This window comes from Cherax quadricarinatus, chromosome 77, assembly GCF_038502225.1.
Source record: "Cherax quadricarinatus isolate ZL_2023a chromosome 77, ASM3850222v1, whole genome shotgun sequence".
NCBI classification, from domain to species: Eukaryota; Metazoa; Arthropoda; class Malacostraca; order Decapoda; family Parastacidae; genus Cherax; species Cherax quadricarinatus.
In genome coordinates, this window is record NC_091368.1 from 1,797,105 (window position 1) to 1,812,104 (window position 15,000).

Sequence of the window (15,000 nt, forward strand, 5' to 3'; positions counted from 1 at the left end):
AGTAGTAGTAGTAGTAGTAGTAGTAGTAGTAGTAGCAGTAGCAGTAGTAGAGATGTAAAATTTAAATGATCTTGTAGATCTATCTCTTCTCAAAAAAAAAAAATAATAATTTGGGTAACATTACCTCCGTTTATTTTTCAGTTAATTAATATAAGGCAATATTAGGGCAAGTTTTTCACATATATACATCCTTAAGAATATACACTCGTAAGTATATATACACTCACAGGCATACCTTTGGGGTATACCTATGAGTATATTTACTTTACCTAGGACCAGTTCCTTTCTGAGTTTTCCCCCACCCCCCTCTCTCTCTCTCTCTCTCTCTCTCTCTGTCTCTCTCTCTTCCTCTCTCTCTCTCTGTTCTCTCTCAACACACACACACACAGCTCAGGTTAGATGATAAAGCAAGAAATCCCAAACATTATTACAGTTAATGAAAGTAAGTTAATTTATTTCAATAAGAGATGCTATATTCCCCTTGGGATATCAGATAAGGAGAAATGAGAGAAATGGAGCAGAACTAAGAAAAAAATGTCATTTTTTGAACGAAAAGATCTGGGATGCAGAGAATTTTCCATTTTATATCACAAGCAATGTGGGGTTCCAACTATCCAAACACAAGAGACACGCAACGAATATTAGTTAACTTTATTAAGCAGATGTTTCGCCCACTAGAGGGCTTTGCCTATCCAATACTGAATTGCTAAAGCCCTGGTGGGCAAAATGCTTCTGTAAGCTACCTAATCTTATATTAGTGTACATATTTTTATGCATCAGTCGCTGTTTTATACTTTGATTAAAAGAGTTTATCGCAATGGCACTTAACTGAGAAATTCTTTATTGAAATCAATAAAATTTCCAAAGTTTGTAGAGGATATACTGACTTGATTCAGTAAATATTTTACTACAATTACCTATGTGTTATGTAAAAGGACACAAGTGCAACTAATGTGACATTTTATTGTGGCAACATTTCGCTCTCCAGGAATTTGACAGAGCTCCTGGAGAGCGAAACGTTTCCACAATAAAATGTGGAAATAAATCGGTAATTCTACCAATATTAATACAATTACCTTTAATTATCTACATTAAGTAATATTTAATTATAATTATCGTTAATTAGTGTTAATTATTATCCTGGGTCTCTTATATTTTATTCATTATTTTGAATTATCTTAAATTATCTTAAGTTATGTTAACCTTGTTCAGTGATTTCAATCTCTCATAATCGTCATCTTTCTTCAGTTTGTTATACACTTCCTTCAACTACGTGTGCACTCTCATCAACTCTGCACTCTATTCAACTCTCATACACCTTCTTCAACCGCTTATACATTCTCTTCAACTCTTATACATTTCATTCAACTCTTATACACTCTTTTCAACTCTTTATACACTCTCTTCAGCACTTATACATTCTCTTCAATCATTATACACTCTCTTCACCTTCTATACGTTCTCTTCAATTCTTATACATCCTCTTCAGCTCCTTATACGCCCTCTCCAACTCTTATAACCCTCTCTTATTCCTAATAGCCCTCTTCAACACTATATTCACCCACTCATACACTTTATGCACCCTTTCACACCCTCTTCAACACTTTATACGCCCTTTTACACCCTCTTTAACCCTTAAACCCCCAGACATGCTCTTCGATCCGTTATGAAGCTTCTCTGGTCTCTTATACACCCTATTCACTCCCTTATACACTTTCCTAAATCTCTTCCTCTTCTTCTTCTTCACTTGATTTATTAAGTTACAATAATTTCTTTCTATCTCTTCATTAATTATAATTTTTATCAGAGATTATCTGTTTATTCTCGTATTTTTGTGTAATATTTCTGATTTCTGGTCTCTCCGGTTAACGTCTTTTCTAATTATCCTTTTCATTTCATTCATGTACTCACCTAATTGTATTTACCTAATTGTACTTACTTAATTGTACTCACCTAATTGTAGTTGCAGATGTCGAATCACAGGTCTTGGCTCCGCTTCTTCACTAGTCGCTACTAGGTACAGTTGTTATTGTTACCACTGTTTAGAGTGTAAATGGGCGTACTGTTTGTTTTTAGGTAGATGGGTTGACATGAAGGGAGAGAGGGAGGGAGGGAGGGAAAGAGGAAGGGAGGGGAGAGAGAGAGGGAGGGAAGGAGGAAGGGAAGGGAGGGAGGGAGGGAGAGAATGGTATGTGAAGAAGGGTGTGAAGGAGGGTGTGACGGAGAAAGGGAGGGAGGGAGAGAGTGTGGGTGTGAAGGATAGTATGTGGGAGGGAGTGAGGAAGAGTGTGAAGGAGTGTGTGAATGAGGGTATGAGTAAGGGAGGGTGTGAGTAAGGGAAGTAGAGTGTGAGGGAGGGAGTATCGTGACCTAAGCACATTACGTTCGGTATCACACTCTGGCAGGTGTGTCAGGTGTGGCGTGTGTGGTACACCTGTTGGCTATTGACCCGACCTCCTTCAGCAGTACCTCCAACACTGCCTCCACCACTGGCAATACCGCTCCAACTACCTCCAGATCTACTGCCAACACTATCTCCAGCATTAACAATACCACCTCTTCCACCACTAACACCAATGCTGTTTCCGAAACCTCCAGTGCTAGTTCTGTTACTGTCTCACAATACCGGTACCGATTCTGTTATTTTTTCTGCTGTTCCTGCTGCTGCTGTTGCTGTTGTTGCTACTGCTGTTGACTCTGTTTGTGGTGGTGGTGATGGATTTAATGACTGTGGTGTAGGTGGTGCTGCTGTTGTTGCTAATACTGATATTGCTGCTGTACTTGCTTCTTCTGCTTCTGTTGCTGCTTTTGCTATAGTTACCGCTTCTGTTGCTGTTGTTTCATGATGACATGCTTTAACTCTCACCTTTTGTTGAGATTGTTTCATTGCTTTTTTTTCATATATTACAAATATTTTTTTTTTTTTTTGTGTGTGTGACTTTTCTCCTTTTATTTATTTTATTCCTCATTAGTTCACTTTATTTCCAACTTAGCAAGAGAGTTTAAAACCCACTAAACCCGTTAAAACCATCGGGTATCTCTTTCTCAGTTATTTTTTCTTTGTCCTTTTTTCTTTGGTTTTGTGCACTCTGTATAAGATATGAACATTGTCTTTGTTTTTCCATTTTTATTTTTTATTGGCCTAAACCCTCAGTATTTTTCGTTAACTATCCTTGACTCTCACTCCTATATAACACTCACCATTGTCCTTAAACTAGACAGAAATAATTCTCAGCTGATAGCCTGGGTGTGGGACCCCTAATTCTTCTGCTGTCTTCCCCATGCGCTCTCATGTACTCTCAAGTACTCTTATGTACTCAGGCGGCCAGGGGATCCAACTATCAGCTGGAGTGACAATAGCTGCAACACACACTACTCAGTTGTCTTCCTATTTTTCTCAAATTCCTAAATTTTCTTGATATTTTTTTTCCTTTACTGGACACTAGTGAGATTTACACTTTTGTGAAACTCACGTGATATCGTTTCGCTCCATGAAGAGCTTTATTAAATTATGACAAAGCTCTACTGGAACGACACCTAAGAAGATCTCGTAGATAATGAACCCTTAATAAAATATTTGACGATACCCTCATTGCCCTACTATAGTCTTCCAGCTCAAGCTAACACATTTCAACACCTGTGAGCCCTATCCTGCGTGATGGGGTCCACAGTTATACAGTGGGTATTCTTCCCACTGCGTAACTGTTAATTAGAATAAGGCAGCAGCCCACTGCTGATGTAATCCAGTTTTGTTAAATGCAGAAATCTTCCTCCTTGTGGAACAAGACTCACCCTTGACGCAGTATGAATGGTCAACGTCCAGTATGGGAAACGGAACGGGGCACACACACAGCTGCTGTTCCACATTGCATTCGCTGTTGATCAGTGATGAGCACTCGTCCGTGCCGGCCTTGGTACATGGGACCACAAACCCCTCCTGCGTCTCCGACCCTGGGAATGACGTGTAAGAAAAGTGGTTAGTCGACTTGCAGAAGATGAATGGCACAAAGAAGACGTTAAGCAGATTAGATGATGCTGGTGGAAGATGTTAAGCAGAATAGATGATGCTGGAGGAAGATGTTACAGACATTAGAGGATACTGGAAGACATGTTGAAGAGGTTACAGAGATCGGGAGATACTGGAAGATGAGTAGAAGAGATTACGGCGATGAGAGGTTACTGGAATACATGTAGAGGAGAGGAAGACATGTAGAGGAGGACAGGTAGAAGAAATCACGGAGATCAGAACATGTTAGGAGACACATACAACAGTCTGGAGATCAGAAGATCCTGGAAGACACGTAAGAAAAATGGCATGTGTATTGCTGTTTATATATCGTCTTAATTAGTTGAGTAGAAATACGAAATTTAAAGTTGAATAAAAACAAAACAACAGCCTAAATATTTTTGAACTCAGACACACACACACACATACATACACACACACACACACACACATACACACACGCACACACACACACAAACACACACACGTACACACACACACACACGCGCGCGCGCACACACACAAACACACACATACACACACACAAACACGCACACACATACACACACACACACACACACACACACACACACACACACACACACACACACACACACACACACACACACACACTATATATATATATATATATATATATATATATATATATATATATATATATATATATATATATATATATATATATATATATATATATATATATATATATATATATATATATACCTTCGTATTTTTGCAAGGTCCCATTAACCATTAGCACTGTATAAAATCGAGCCGGGGAAACCAGTGCCCCACTCCATTACCCCTGTTAATAGGTTTTCCAGTGTGGCGAACCATGTCCACCATTGCCCTGGCTACGGACATTACTGCTTTTTTTTATGGTAGCAAGCTGCCACTTATCAGCGTTTACCGTACAGTTATTGAGAAACAATAATGGAATTTTGCTTTACGGAGCCCCTCGCTTGCCTTGTGTTTTACACGCCTGGTAAAGTTCAACCACCCAGGAGGATGTAATGTAGAGTGTGGGATGTTTGGTGGAGCACCAGGCAGGGTGAACTCAGGGGACTGGTGAATAATGTAAAGAGGAAGCGGAGTAAATGAAATTACAGATAAAAGGAAACCCCAATTTTGCAAATGGGAGGTGACACGGTCAGATATGAATGGATATAGGAAAGAGAGAAGTTAAGGTCAGAGGGTGAGGACATGAGATAGAGGGAAGAGAGAGAGAGAGAGAGAGAGAGAGAGAGAGAGAGAGAGAGAGAGAGAGAGAGAGAGAGAGAGAGAGAGAGAGAGAGAGAGAGAGAGAGAGAGAGAGAGAGAGAGAGAGAGAGAGAGAGAGAGGACAGCGTGAAAAGCTTTTATGCCACAAGACGGGCAGAAAGCATGCAACTTCACTCTGGCTGTACCCTTCTCCAGAACATCACTCCATCTGAGATCATACATACCCAGGATGACTCGAGTATGGAACACATTCGTACAGCATAATGATGTCAACGAGGATAACGTCAGTTGATCAAATGAAAATGCTGGCCCACAAGATGGCTCCAACTTCATCCTGTTCCCTACTTGTATGTCTCATAACAAAAATGCTTTCAAATGAGCTGATGTAAGGTAACAGCTCTTAGCTTGCCAATAAAGTTAGGAATCCTTAACCTGTAAATAGCTGTCAATAAAGCTAGGATCCTTAACCTTGTCAAACCCTGTGTAAAAAAAAAAAAAAAAAAAAAAAAAAAAAAAAAAAGAGAGAGAGAGAGAGAGTGTGAGATAGAGAGTGAGAGAGAGAGACAGAGAGAGAGAGAGAGTGAGAGAGAGAGAGAGAGAGAGAGAGAGAGAGAGAGAGAGAGAGAGAGAGAGAGAGAGAGAGAGAGAGACGAGAAGGATTAGAGAAGATTCCGAGACCGAAGAAAGGGTGAAGAAAGCAAGGGATGTAGAGTGAGAAAATACACATGGAGGAGTAGAAAGATTAAGAGGAGATATTGACGAAGAGGGAAGAATGAAAAAATATTTAACTAACTTGCATTTTTTGACTAGAGTGCAAAACATTTAACAGGTTTCCGTCTCACACTCATTTTACAGATGTTTGCTAATCATTAATCTTCACACAATTCTGACAGAAAAATAGCATCTTCTTAGGTGGATGCTGTTCACCAACCTACTGCGAGAGCGAAAAATATTTAAAAGGTTAGTTTTTGGTTATCTGACCAAGGCCTTCCACTGGCTTCCCAGTCCACCCCTTTTAAAATTAATGGTTTTAATTATAACCATAGAGTTTAAAAATATTTAGGTTTCCATCTCCCTCTTATTCTACCAAAATCTACTTCCTTTCTGTATGGTTGTTGTCTATCAACCAACTACGTTCATTCAGACGTGTGACACAAGTCACTATTACTCAGAAATTCAAATTTGTGTTGATGGTTGCAGGACAGCGTTGAAAAACTGGTCTTTCCCATTTCAGAGTGGGATTTATTCAGTGTATTGTATTTTTTGTGTCAGTTGTTCAAAGTATTGCACTGTTTCTTTTACTTATACAATTTAATGCATTGTTTCTGTTATTTGTTCAGCGTAATATATTCTCTTTGTTATTTGTTCTTTCGAAAGTATTCTCTTTGTTATTACGTTTGCTCAGTGGAATGTATTCCCTCTGCTGTTGTCCCTCTTATGTTTTCTTTTTGTTATTTGCTCATTAATCAATGTCAAGTAATCAATCCTCAGGAAGTCTGTACACAGTGCAACTTCAGACCAATTCGGTTCACAGTACAGACAAGTTGATGAATAAATCACAGGTACAACGCCTGGGTATCTTTATATGAGTTATCATGTGAGTCTTGTTTGTCGTAGATTAGAGGAAAAAATCACCAAGCTTGATAGGTTAGAAATACGATCAACCCTGAAATATGGGAGCCGCCCCACCTATGTAGTGGTAACAGCAGACATGAACGTAGAGTCAGCATGTTACCCTGGACTTGTTACAAGGTGTTAAAAGTGCTTTTCTTTAAAGAGGCCTGAATGGCTTTTGTTAGAGAGTTTGTAATTACTAAACTATGCAAACAAAATGCGCACTCACTCGTCTGCTGAGACTTTACCCTCAAAACAGCAGAAAGACTTCCAAAAGGCCAAAAAATGCGTTTATTACTGCCCAATGTACAGGCATATGGATATGTATCGACAGATAACCTGTGACATGACGCATGGTCTCAAGTGTTAGATGTAATTTCCTCTTGAATTATTGCAGCATGAAGGCTGGACAGGCGATGTAAAATACTTTACAAATGTTCTTAAGAATATCAGAACCATGAGTTGAAATCTATAATGTGGTCACACTAACGTACATATCAAACACAACACTGTTACTATTATCTGTCCTAACATCTGTGTTCACGCACACACACACACTCTTGTTGCAACATTTACTAGCTCCTCCCACACACCTCTATACAGTGCCTTCAAGGAAGCAGATACACGACCGTGTCTACGTTCTCATTTGGCTCAGTTCTGACTACTAGCATACTAAGTTAATTTGAGTAGGATCTGCATTTCTTGAATTGGTAGGGTTATTGAAATTGAAATCCTGGGTGGCCTTAAGGTGAAATCGACAGACATTTGAGTGAGATGACCCACGAAATCGTAATGACACGACTGCAAACAAATCATACCACGGGCGGGGATAGAACCCGCGATCAGAGAGTCGTAAAACTCCAGATCGACGAGCTAGCCACTTGGCCAACTGACTACAGTAAGATACATCCAACTAGGTATATTTATACACCATAGGAAGGTTAGCATAAGCACAACTGTAACCGCTGGTCCAATGGCTAGCGCGTCGGTCTGGAGTTTTATGACACTGATCGCGTACTCTATCCCCGCTCGTGGTATGATTTGAGTGAGATGGATTGTATGTAAAAAGAACCTGCCAAGTATAGACCAACAAGTGCTGCATTATTCTTCCACTCTTAAGTTTTTAACGCTTTTAGTTTACTGTATATGCAACATTAATGGGCACTATATGGCATTTCCGTGTGAATTAACAACAAATGCAAAATTAAAAAATATTTGCTACGAAAACTATAATAAACCCTTCTAACTTTGTTACATTTTCCGTCCTGTAATATATGCTAACTCTACCTAAAGGTTCGAGTCCCCGTAACACATTTATATAATTGGTATTAATTAACATATTTTAATCATATTGTTATTCTAAGTTGTTTAACTTATTAGAAGTAATAATCATTGTATAACTGCAACAATATCCTGTGAGGTAGTTTTGTTCCAAGGGACTGGAGTAAGCCGCCCTTTGGAGTTTTGTATGACCCCAATAGGCTTAGAAAGAAGGCTTTTGAAGGGAATCAGGGTAACTGGTTAGCCGGACTTGAGTCCTGGAGGTGGGAAGTTATGTGCGTGCACTCTGAAGGAGGGGGTGGGGATATCTGCAGTTAGGAGAGACATCTAAACTGTAGTATCGGAGCACCTTTGGCAAGACAGTGAGGGAGTGAGGGATGGTGAAAGTGTTTCTTCCCTGCCTAGGTAAGAGACGGGCTGTGTGTTAAAAAAATATTAATAAAAATAATTATTTTTATTATTATTCTTAAATAATAATAATAATAATAATAATAATAATAATAATAATAATAAAAATAATAATAATAATAATAATAATAATAATAATAATAATAATAATAATAACAATAATAATAATAATAATAATTATTATAATAATATAATAATAATAATAATAATAATTATTATTATTATTATTATTATTATTATTATTATCATCATCATCATCATCATTATAATTATTATAAACTCTCTCACCACTAATGATACTATGAGACCCAAAACAACCACCTCCTCTCACCTACACCACTATCACTATCATCACCATCACTACCATTACTACCATTATCAACACTATCTCTCTCTCTTTCCACCGCTACATAAAAAATTCTCCTCTGTCCTTCACTCCTTTTCTCCCTCCCTCCCTCCCATCCTTCCTTCCTCACCGCAGGACCCAGTAAGAAAGTACTTCCTCTCCATCCTAAATCAACGTCTGGAGGAAGGCTCTGAGAAATGATACCATACATTCATTCAGTGGTATCCTCGCTGGCACCATTAATCTGCAAGCTTGAAGGGGTACAGCCACTGCCTATATGTATACATACATACATACATACATTTTTTTTATTATCACACCGGCCGATTCCCACCAAGGCAGGGTGGCCCGAAAAAGAAAAACTTTCACCATCATTCACTCCATCACTGTCTTGCCAGAAGGGTGCTTTACACTACAGTTTTTAAACTGCAACATTAACACCCCTCCTTCAGAGTGCAGGCACTGTACTTCCCATCTCCAGGACTCAAGTCCGGCCTGCCGGTTTCCCTGAATCCCTTCATAAATGTTACTTTGCTCACACTCCAACAGCACGTCAAGTATTAAAAACCATTTGTCTCCATTCACTCCTATCAAACACGCTCACGCATGCCTGCTGGAAGTCCAAGCCCCTCGCACACAAAACCTCCTTTACCCCCTCCCTCCAACCCTTCCTAGGCCGACCCCTACCCCGCCTTCCTTCCACTACAGACTGATACACTCTTGAAGTCATTCTGTTTCGCTCCATTCTCTCTACATGTCCGAACCACCTCAACAACCCTTCCTCAGCCCTCTGGACAACAGTTTTGGTAATCCCGCACCTCCTCCTAACTTCCAAACTACGAATTCTCTGCATTATATTCACACCACACATTGCCCTCAGACATGACATCTCCACTGCCTCCAGCCTTCTCCTCGCTGCAACATTCATCACCCACGCTTCACACCCATATAAGAGCGTTGGTAAAACTATACTCTCATACATTCCCCTCTTTGCCTCCAAGGACAAAGTTCTTTGTCTCCACAGACTCCTAAGTGCACCACTCACTCTTTTTCCCTCATCAATTCTATGATTCACCTCATCTTTCATAGACCCATCCGCTGACACGTCCACTCCCAAATATCTGAATACGTTCACCTCCTCCATACTCTCTCCCTCCAATCTGATATTCAATCTTTCATCACCTAATCTTTTGTTATCCTCATAACCTTACTCTTTCCTGTATTCACCTTTAATTTTCTTCTTTTGCACACCCTACCAAATTCATCCACCAATCTCTGCAACTTCTCTTCAGAATCTCCCAAGAGCACAGTGTCATCAGCAAAGAGCAGCTGTGACAACTCCCACTTTGTGTGTGATTCTTTATCTTTTAACTCCACGCCTCTTGCCAAGACCCTCGCATTTACTTCTCTTACAACCCCATCTATAAATATATTAAACAACCACGGTGACATCACACATCCTTGTCTAAGGCCTACTTTTACTGGGAAAAAATTCCCCTCTTTCCTACATACTCTAACTTGAGCCTCACTATCCTCGTAAAAACTCTTTACTGCTTTCAGTAACCTACCTCCTACACCATACACTTGCAACATCTGCCACATTGCCCCCCTATCCACCCTGTCATACGCCTTTTCCAAATCCATAAATGCCACAAAGACCTCTTTAGCCTTATCTAAATACTGTTCACTTATATGTTTCACTGTAAACACCTGGTCCACACACCCCCTACCTTTCCTAAAGCCTCCTTGTTCATCTGCTATCCTATTCTCCGTCTTACTCTTAATTCTTTCAATTATAACTCTACCATACACTTTACCAGGTACACTCAACAGACTTATCCCCCTATAATTTTTGCACTCTCTTTTATCCCCTTTGCCTTTATACAAAGGAACTATGCATGCTCTCTGCCAATCCCTAGGTACCTTACCCTCTTCCATACATTTATTAAATAATTGCACCAACCACTCCAAAACTATATCCCCACCTGCTTTTAACATTTCTATCTTTATCCCATCAATCCCGGCTGCCTTACCCCCTTTCATTTTACCTACTGCCTCACGAACTTCCCCCACACTCACAACTGACTCTTCCTCACTCCTACAAGATGTTATTCCTCCTTGCCCTATACACGAAATCACAGCTTCCCTATCTTCATCAACATTTAACAATTCCTCAAAATATTCCTTCCATCTTCCCAATACCTCTAACTCTCCATTTAATAACTCTCCTCTCCTATTTTTAACTGACAAATCCATTTGTTCTCTAGGCTTTCTTAACTTGTTAATCTCACTCCAAAACTTTTTCTTATTTTCAACAAAATTTGTTGATAACATCTCACCCACTCTCTCATTTGCTCTCTTTTTACATTGCTTCACCACTCTCTTAACTTCTCTCTTTTTCTCCATATACTCTTCCCTCCTTGCATCACTTCTACTTTGTAAAAACTTCTCATATGCTAACTTTTTCTCCCTTACTACTCTCTTTACATCATCATTCCACCAATCGCTCCTCTTCCCTCCTGCACCCACTTTCCTGTAACCACAAACTTCTGCTGAACACTCTAACACTACATTTTTAAACCTACCCCATACCTCTTCGACCCCATTGCCTATGCTCTCATTAGCCCATCTATCCTCCAATAGCTGTTTATATCTTACCCTAACTGCCTCCTCTTTTAGTTTATAAACCTTTACCTCTCTCTTCCCTGATGCTTCTATTCTCCTTGTATCCCATCTACCTTTTACTCTCAGTGTAGCTACAACTAGAAAGTGATCTGATATATCTGTGGCCCCTCTATAAACATGTACATCCTGAAGTCTACTCAACAGTCTTTTATCTACCAATACATAATCCAACAAACTACTGTCATTTCGCCCTACATCATATCGTGTATACTTATTTATCCTCTTTTTCTTAAAATATGTATTACCTATAACTAAACCCCTTTCTATACAAAGTTCAATCAAAGGGCTCCCATTATCATTTACACCTGGCACCCCAAACTTACCTACCACACCCTCTCTAAAAGTTTCTCCTACTTTAGCATACATACATATATATATATATATATATATATATATATATATATATATATATATATATATATATATATATATATATATATATGCAATAAGATCACAGTAAACAGGTGATTTCAAAATATGCAAAACAACCACTCTGAAAGAATAGAGAAATTCCAAGCGCTTTCGTGACTACTCACATTATCAAGGAACTACAGTAGTCACGAAAGCGCTTGGAATTTCTCTATTCTTTCAGAGTGGTTGTTTTGCATATATATATATATATATATATATATATATATATATATATATATATATATATATATATATATATATATATATATATATATATATATATATATATATATATATATATATATATATATATACATATATATTAACACGTTGGCTGTTTTCCACCTAGGCAGGGTAACCCAAGAAAAAACTTTCATCACTCATCATTCACAACACTTTCACCATCACTCATACGTAATCACTGTCTTTGCAGAGGCGCTCTCATACGACAGTTGACAGTTTAGAAGTCACTCCAAACTGCCAATATCTCAAACCCCTCCATTAAAGTGCAGGCATTGTACTTCTCATTTCCAGGACTCAAGTCCGGCTAACCGGTTCCCTGAATCCCTTCACTAAATATTACCCTGCTCACACTCCAACTGCTCGTCAGGTCCCAAAAAACATTCGTCCCCATCCACTCCTATCTAACACGCTCACGGATGCTCGCTGGAAGTCCAAGCCCCTCTCCCACAAAACCTCCTTTACCCCCTCCCTCAAACCTTTTCGAGGACGAATCATACCCCGCCTTCCTCCCCCTACAGATTTATATGCTGTCCAAGTCATTCTACTTTGATCCATTCTCTCTAAATGACCAAACCATCTCAACAACCCCTCTTGAGCCCTCTGACTAATACTTTCATTAACTCCATGTCTCCTTATAATTTCCACACTACGAATTCTCTGCATAATATATACATCAGGCCTTAGACCTACTACTCTATTCTTTCTCATCTTCTCTCCTTTCTCACATAAGTCTCCTCTCCCTTTCTCTGAGCTTTCTTTCTGTCTCTCTCCACTTCTCTCTTCCCCTCGCTCTCTTCCTCCCTCCTTTCCTCTCTTCCTCTCTCGTGTCTCATTAATGTTCCACTTGAGATGTAAAAGGCAGAAAAAAATCGTAAAATAAACCAAACATGTTTTCGGGGGAAGATTTACTCAGGAAAATACGCAGTAAATGGAAAGTAAGAGAATTTCACCCACTCTGAGAGCAATATTTGACAAGCACATGTGGAAATATTAGACACCCTAGAAAAATGTAAGTACCCCCTGATATTAATGAAGATAATAAGTGAACTAATGTTGACGGTAAAGAAAATAATGTAGAAAATTGTAGAAATTTTATATTATTAATAAAAATTAAAGACTGTAATAATAATAACACTAAAAAAATAATAACAATACTAATAATAATCATCATAGCAGCAACAACAATAACAACAACCTGTTCCTAATGCTCTATGCGTTATGTTCTAAATCCATGATGATTTGTGTTGTTTGGGTCACATACAGAACATAAGAACATATGTTCTTATGTTCTTATGTTCTATATGTGACCCAAACAACACCAATTATCATGGATTTAGAAGACAAAATCGCGGAGGTTTTGGAGGAAAACCAAAACGCAGATGTGGGCGTCGAGACAACCCATGAAATGGGCACAATATGCATAGAAGGAAAAACAGGAAAATAGGCAAATATGGTGGAAATAATCAAAGCAAATTCTTGCCTTAACAATGTAAATCAAGTTGTACCTCAAGGCTAGGCCCTGGAGTCTATATTTTTTCCCTCATGTTCATAGCAGACATGGAAAAACACAATGCACTGACGCGTAACATCCTTTGAGGACGATATGTAAAGTAAAAGGACACAAGTGCAACTAATGTGACATTTTATTGTGGCAATGTTTCGCTCTCCAGGAACTTTATCAAGCCGTTACAAACAGTACATGGACACAGAAGATATATATAGACTCAGAGTGAGGTGCAATACTAGTGGTAGTAGTAGTAGTAGTAGTAGTAGTAGTAGTAGTAGTAGAAGTAGTAGTAGTAGTAGTAGTCGTAGTAGTAGTAGTAGTAGTAGAAGTAGTAGTAGTAGTAGTAGTAGTAGTAGTAGTAGTAATAGTAGTAGTAGTAGTAGTAGAAGTAGTAGTAGTAGTAGTCGTAGTAGTAGTAGTAGTAGTAGTAGAAGTAGTAGTAGTAGTAGTAGTAGTAGTAGTAGTAGTAGTAGTAGTAGTAGTAGTAGTAGTAGTAGTAGTAGTAGTAGTAGTAGTAGTAGTAGTAATACAATATGAGGACGATACTGAAATATGGAAGACAGATACGTCAGCAACACTTGGCTATTTTTATTGAGTAAACATTTCGTGTAGGTACCAGACTTCTTCAGTAGAATACAGGCGAAGCCTTCAGAAGAAGATTGGTATTCAGGTGAAGCGTTTTGGCAATACAGAAACCCAAGTGTTGCACATGTGTCTTATTTATGAGTTTGTCGGTATTGTATAGCATCAGTAATATGTTAGGTTCAACTAATGTGACATTTTATTGCTGCAATGCTTCACTTTGCTCGACCTCTATTAAACTAATAACAATAGACTTGGCAGTATCTATTGGCTTGACAAAGCTACCACAGAGCGAAACGTTTCCGCAATAAAATATCTCATTAATCGCACATGTGTCCTTTAATCCAACATACTCGCAATAATTCTAGCAATATTATCACATTAATAACATGGTAAGAAAGTCACCTTGGAAGAAGACAGTGAAAAATTTGAAAGCGGATGTCACTGTATCCCAATACTTCTTTTTCTGCCTCTCTTTGTCCCGTCCCTATTCCCCTTCGCCTATATACACTGGCTCCCTCACTCTCGTGTGTTAGTTATTAACAACTGGTTATAAATATGACCATGATTTTTAAAGGGGTTAACCGGTAAGCCAGCCGAAGGCCTCGGTCAGATAACCAAAAGCTCCAGCTGCGGGTCAACGTAGGACTAAGACCCGCTTCGGGAACCACTTGT

The 15,000-nt window shown here is 38.8% G+C and overlaps 1 protein-coding gene across 6 annotated transcripts in view; it reads right to left on the reverse strand.

The window, feature by feature from the left end:
- The window catches only part of jus (julius seizure), a 201,715-nt gene that overhangs the window by 70,909 nt on the left and 115,806 nt on the right, over nucleotides 1-15,000 (reverse strand). For all 6 annotated transcript variants that reach the window (XR_008408991.2, XM_053795974.2, XM_053795977.2 and 3 more), the window contains exon 3: nucleotides 3,793-3,951. Coding sequence is in view for 5 of the 6 variants with exons in the window: in XM_053795974.2 (XP_053651949.1) it covers nucleotides 3,793-3,951 (159 nt within the window). In the remaining variant the exon portion in view is untranslated. The remainder of the gene's footprint in view (nucleotides 1-3,792; nucleotides 3,952-15,000) is intronic.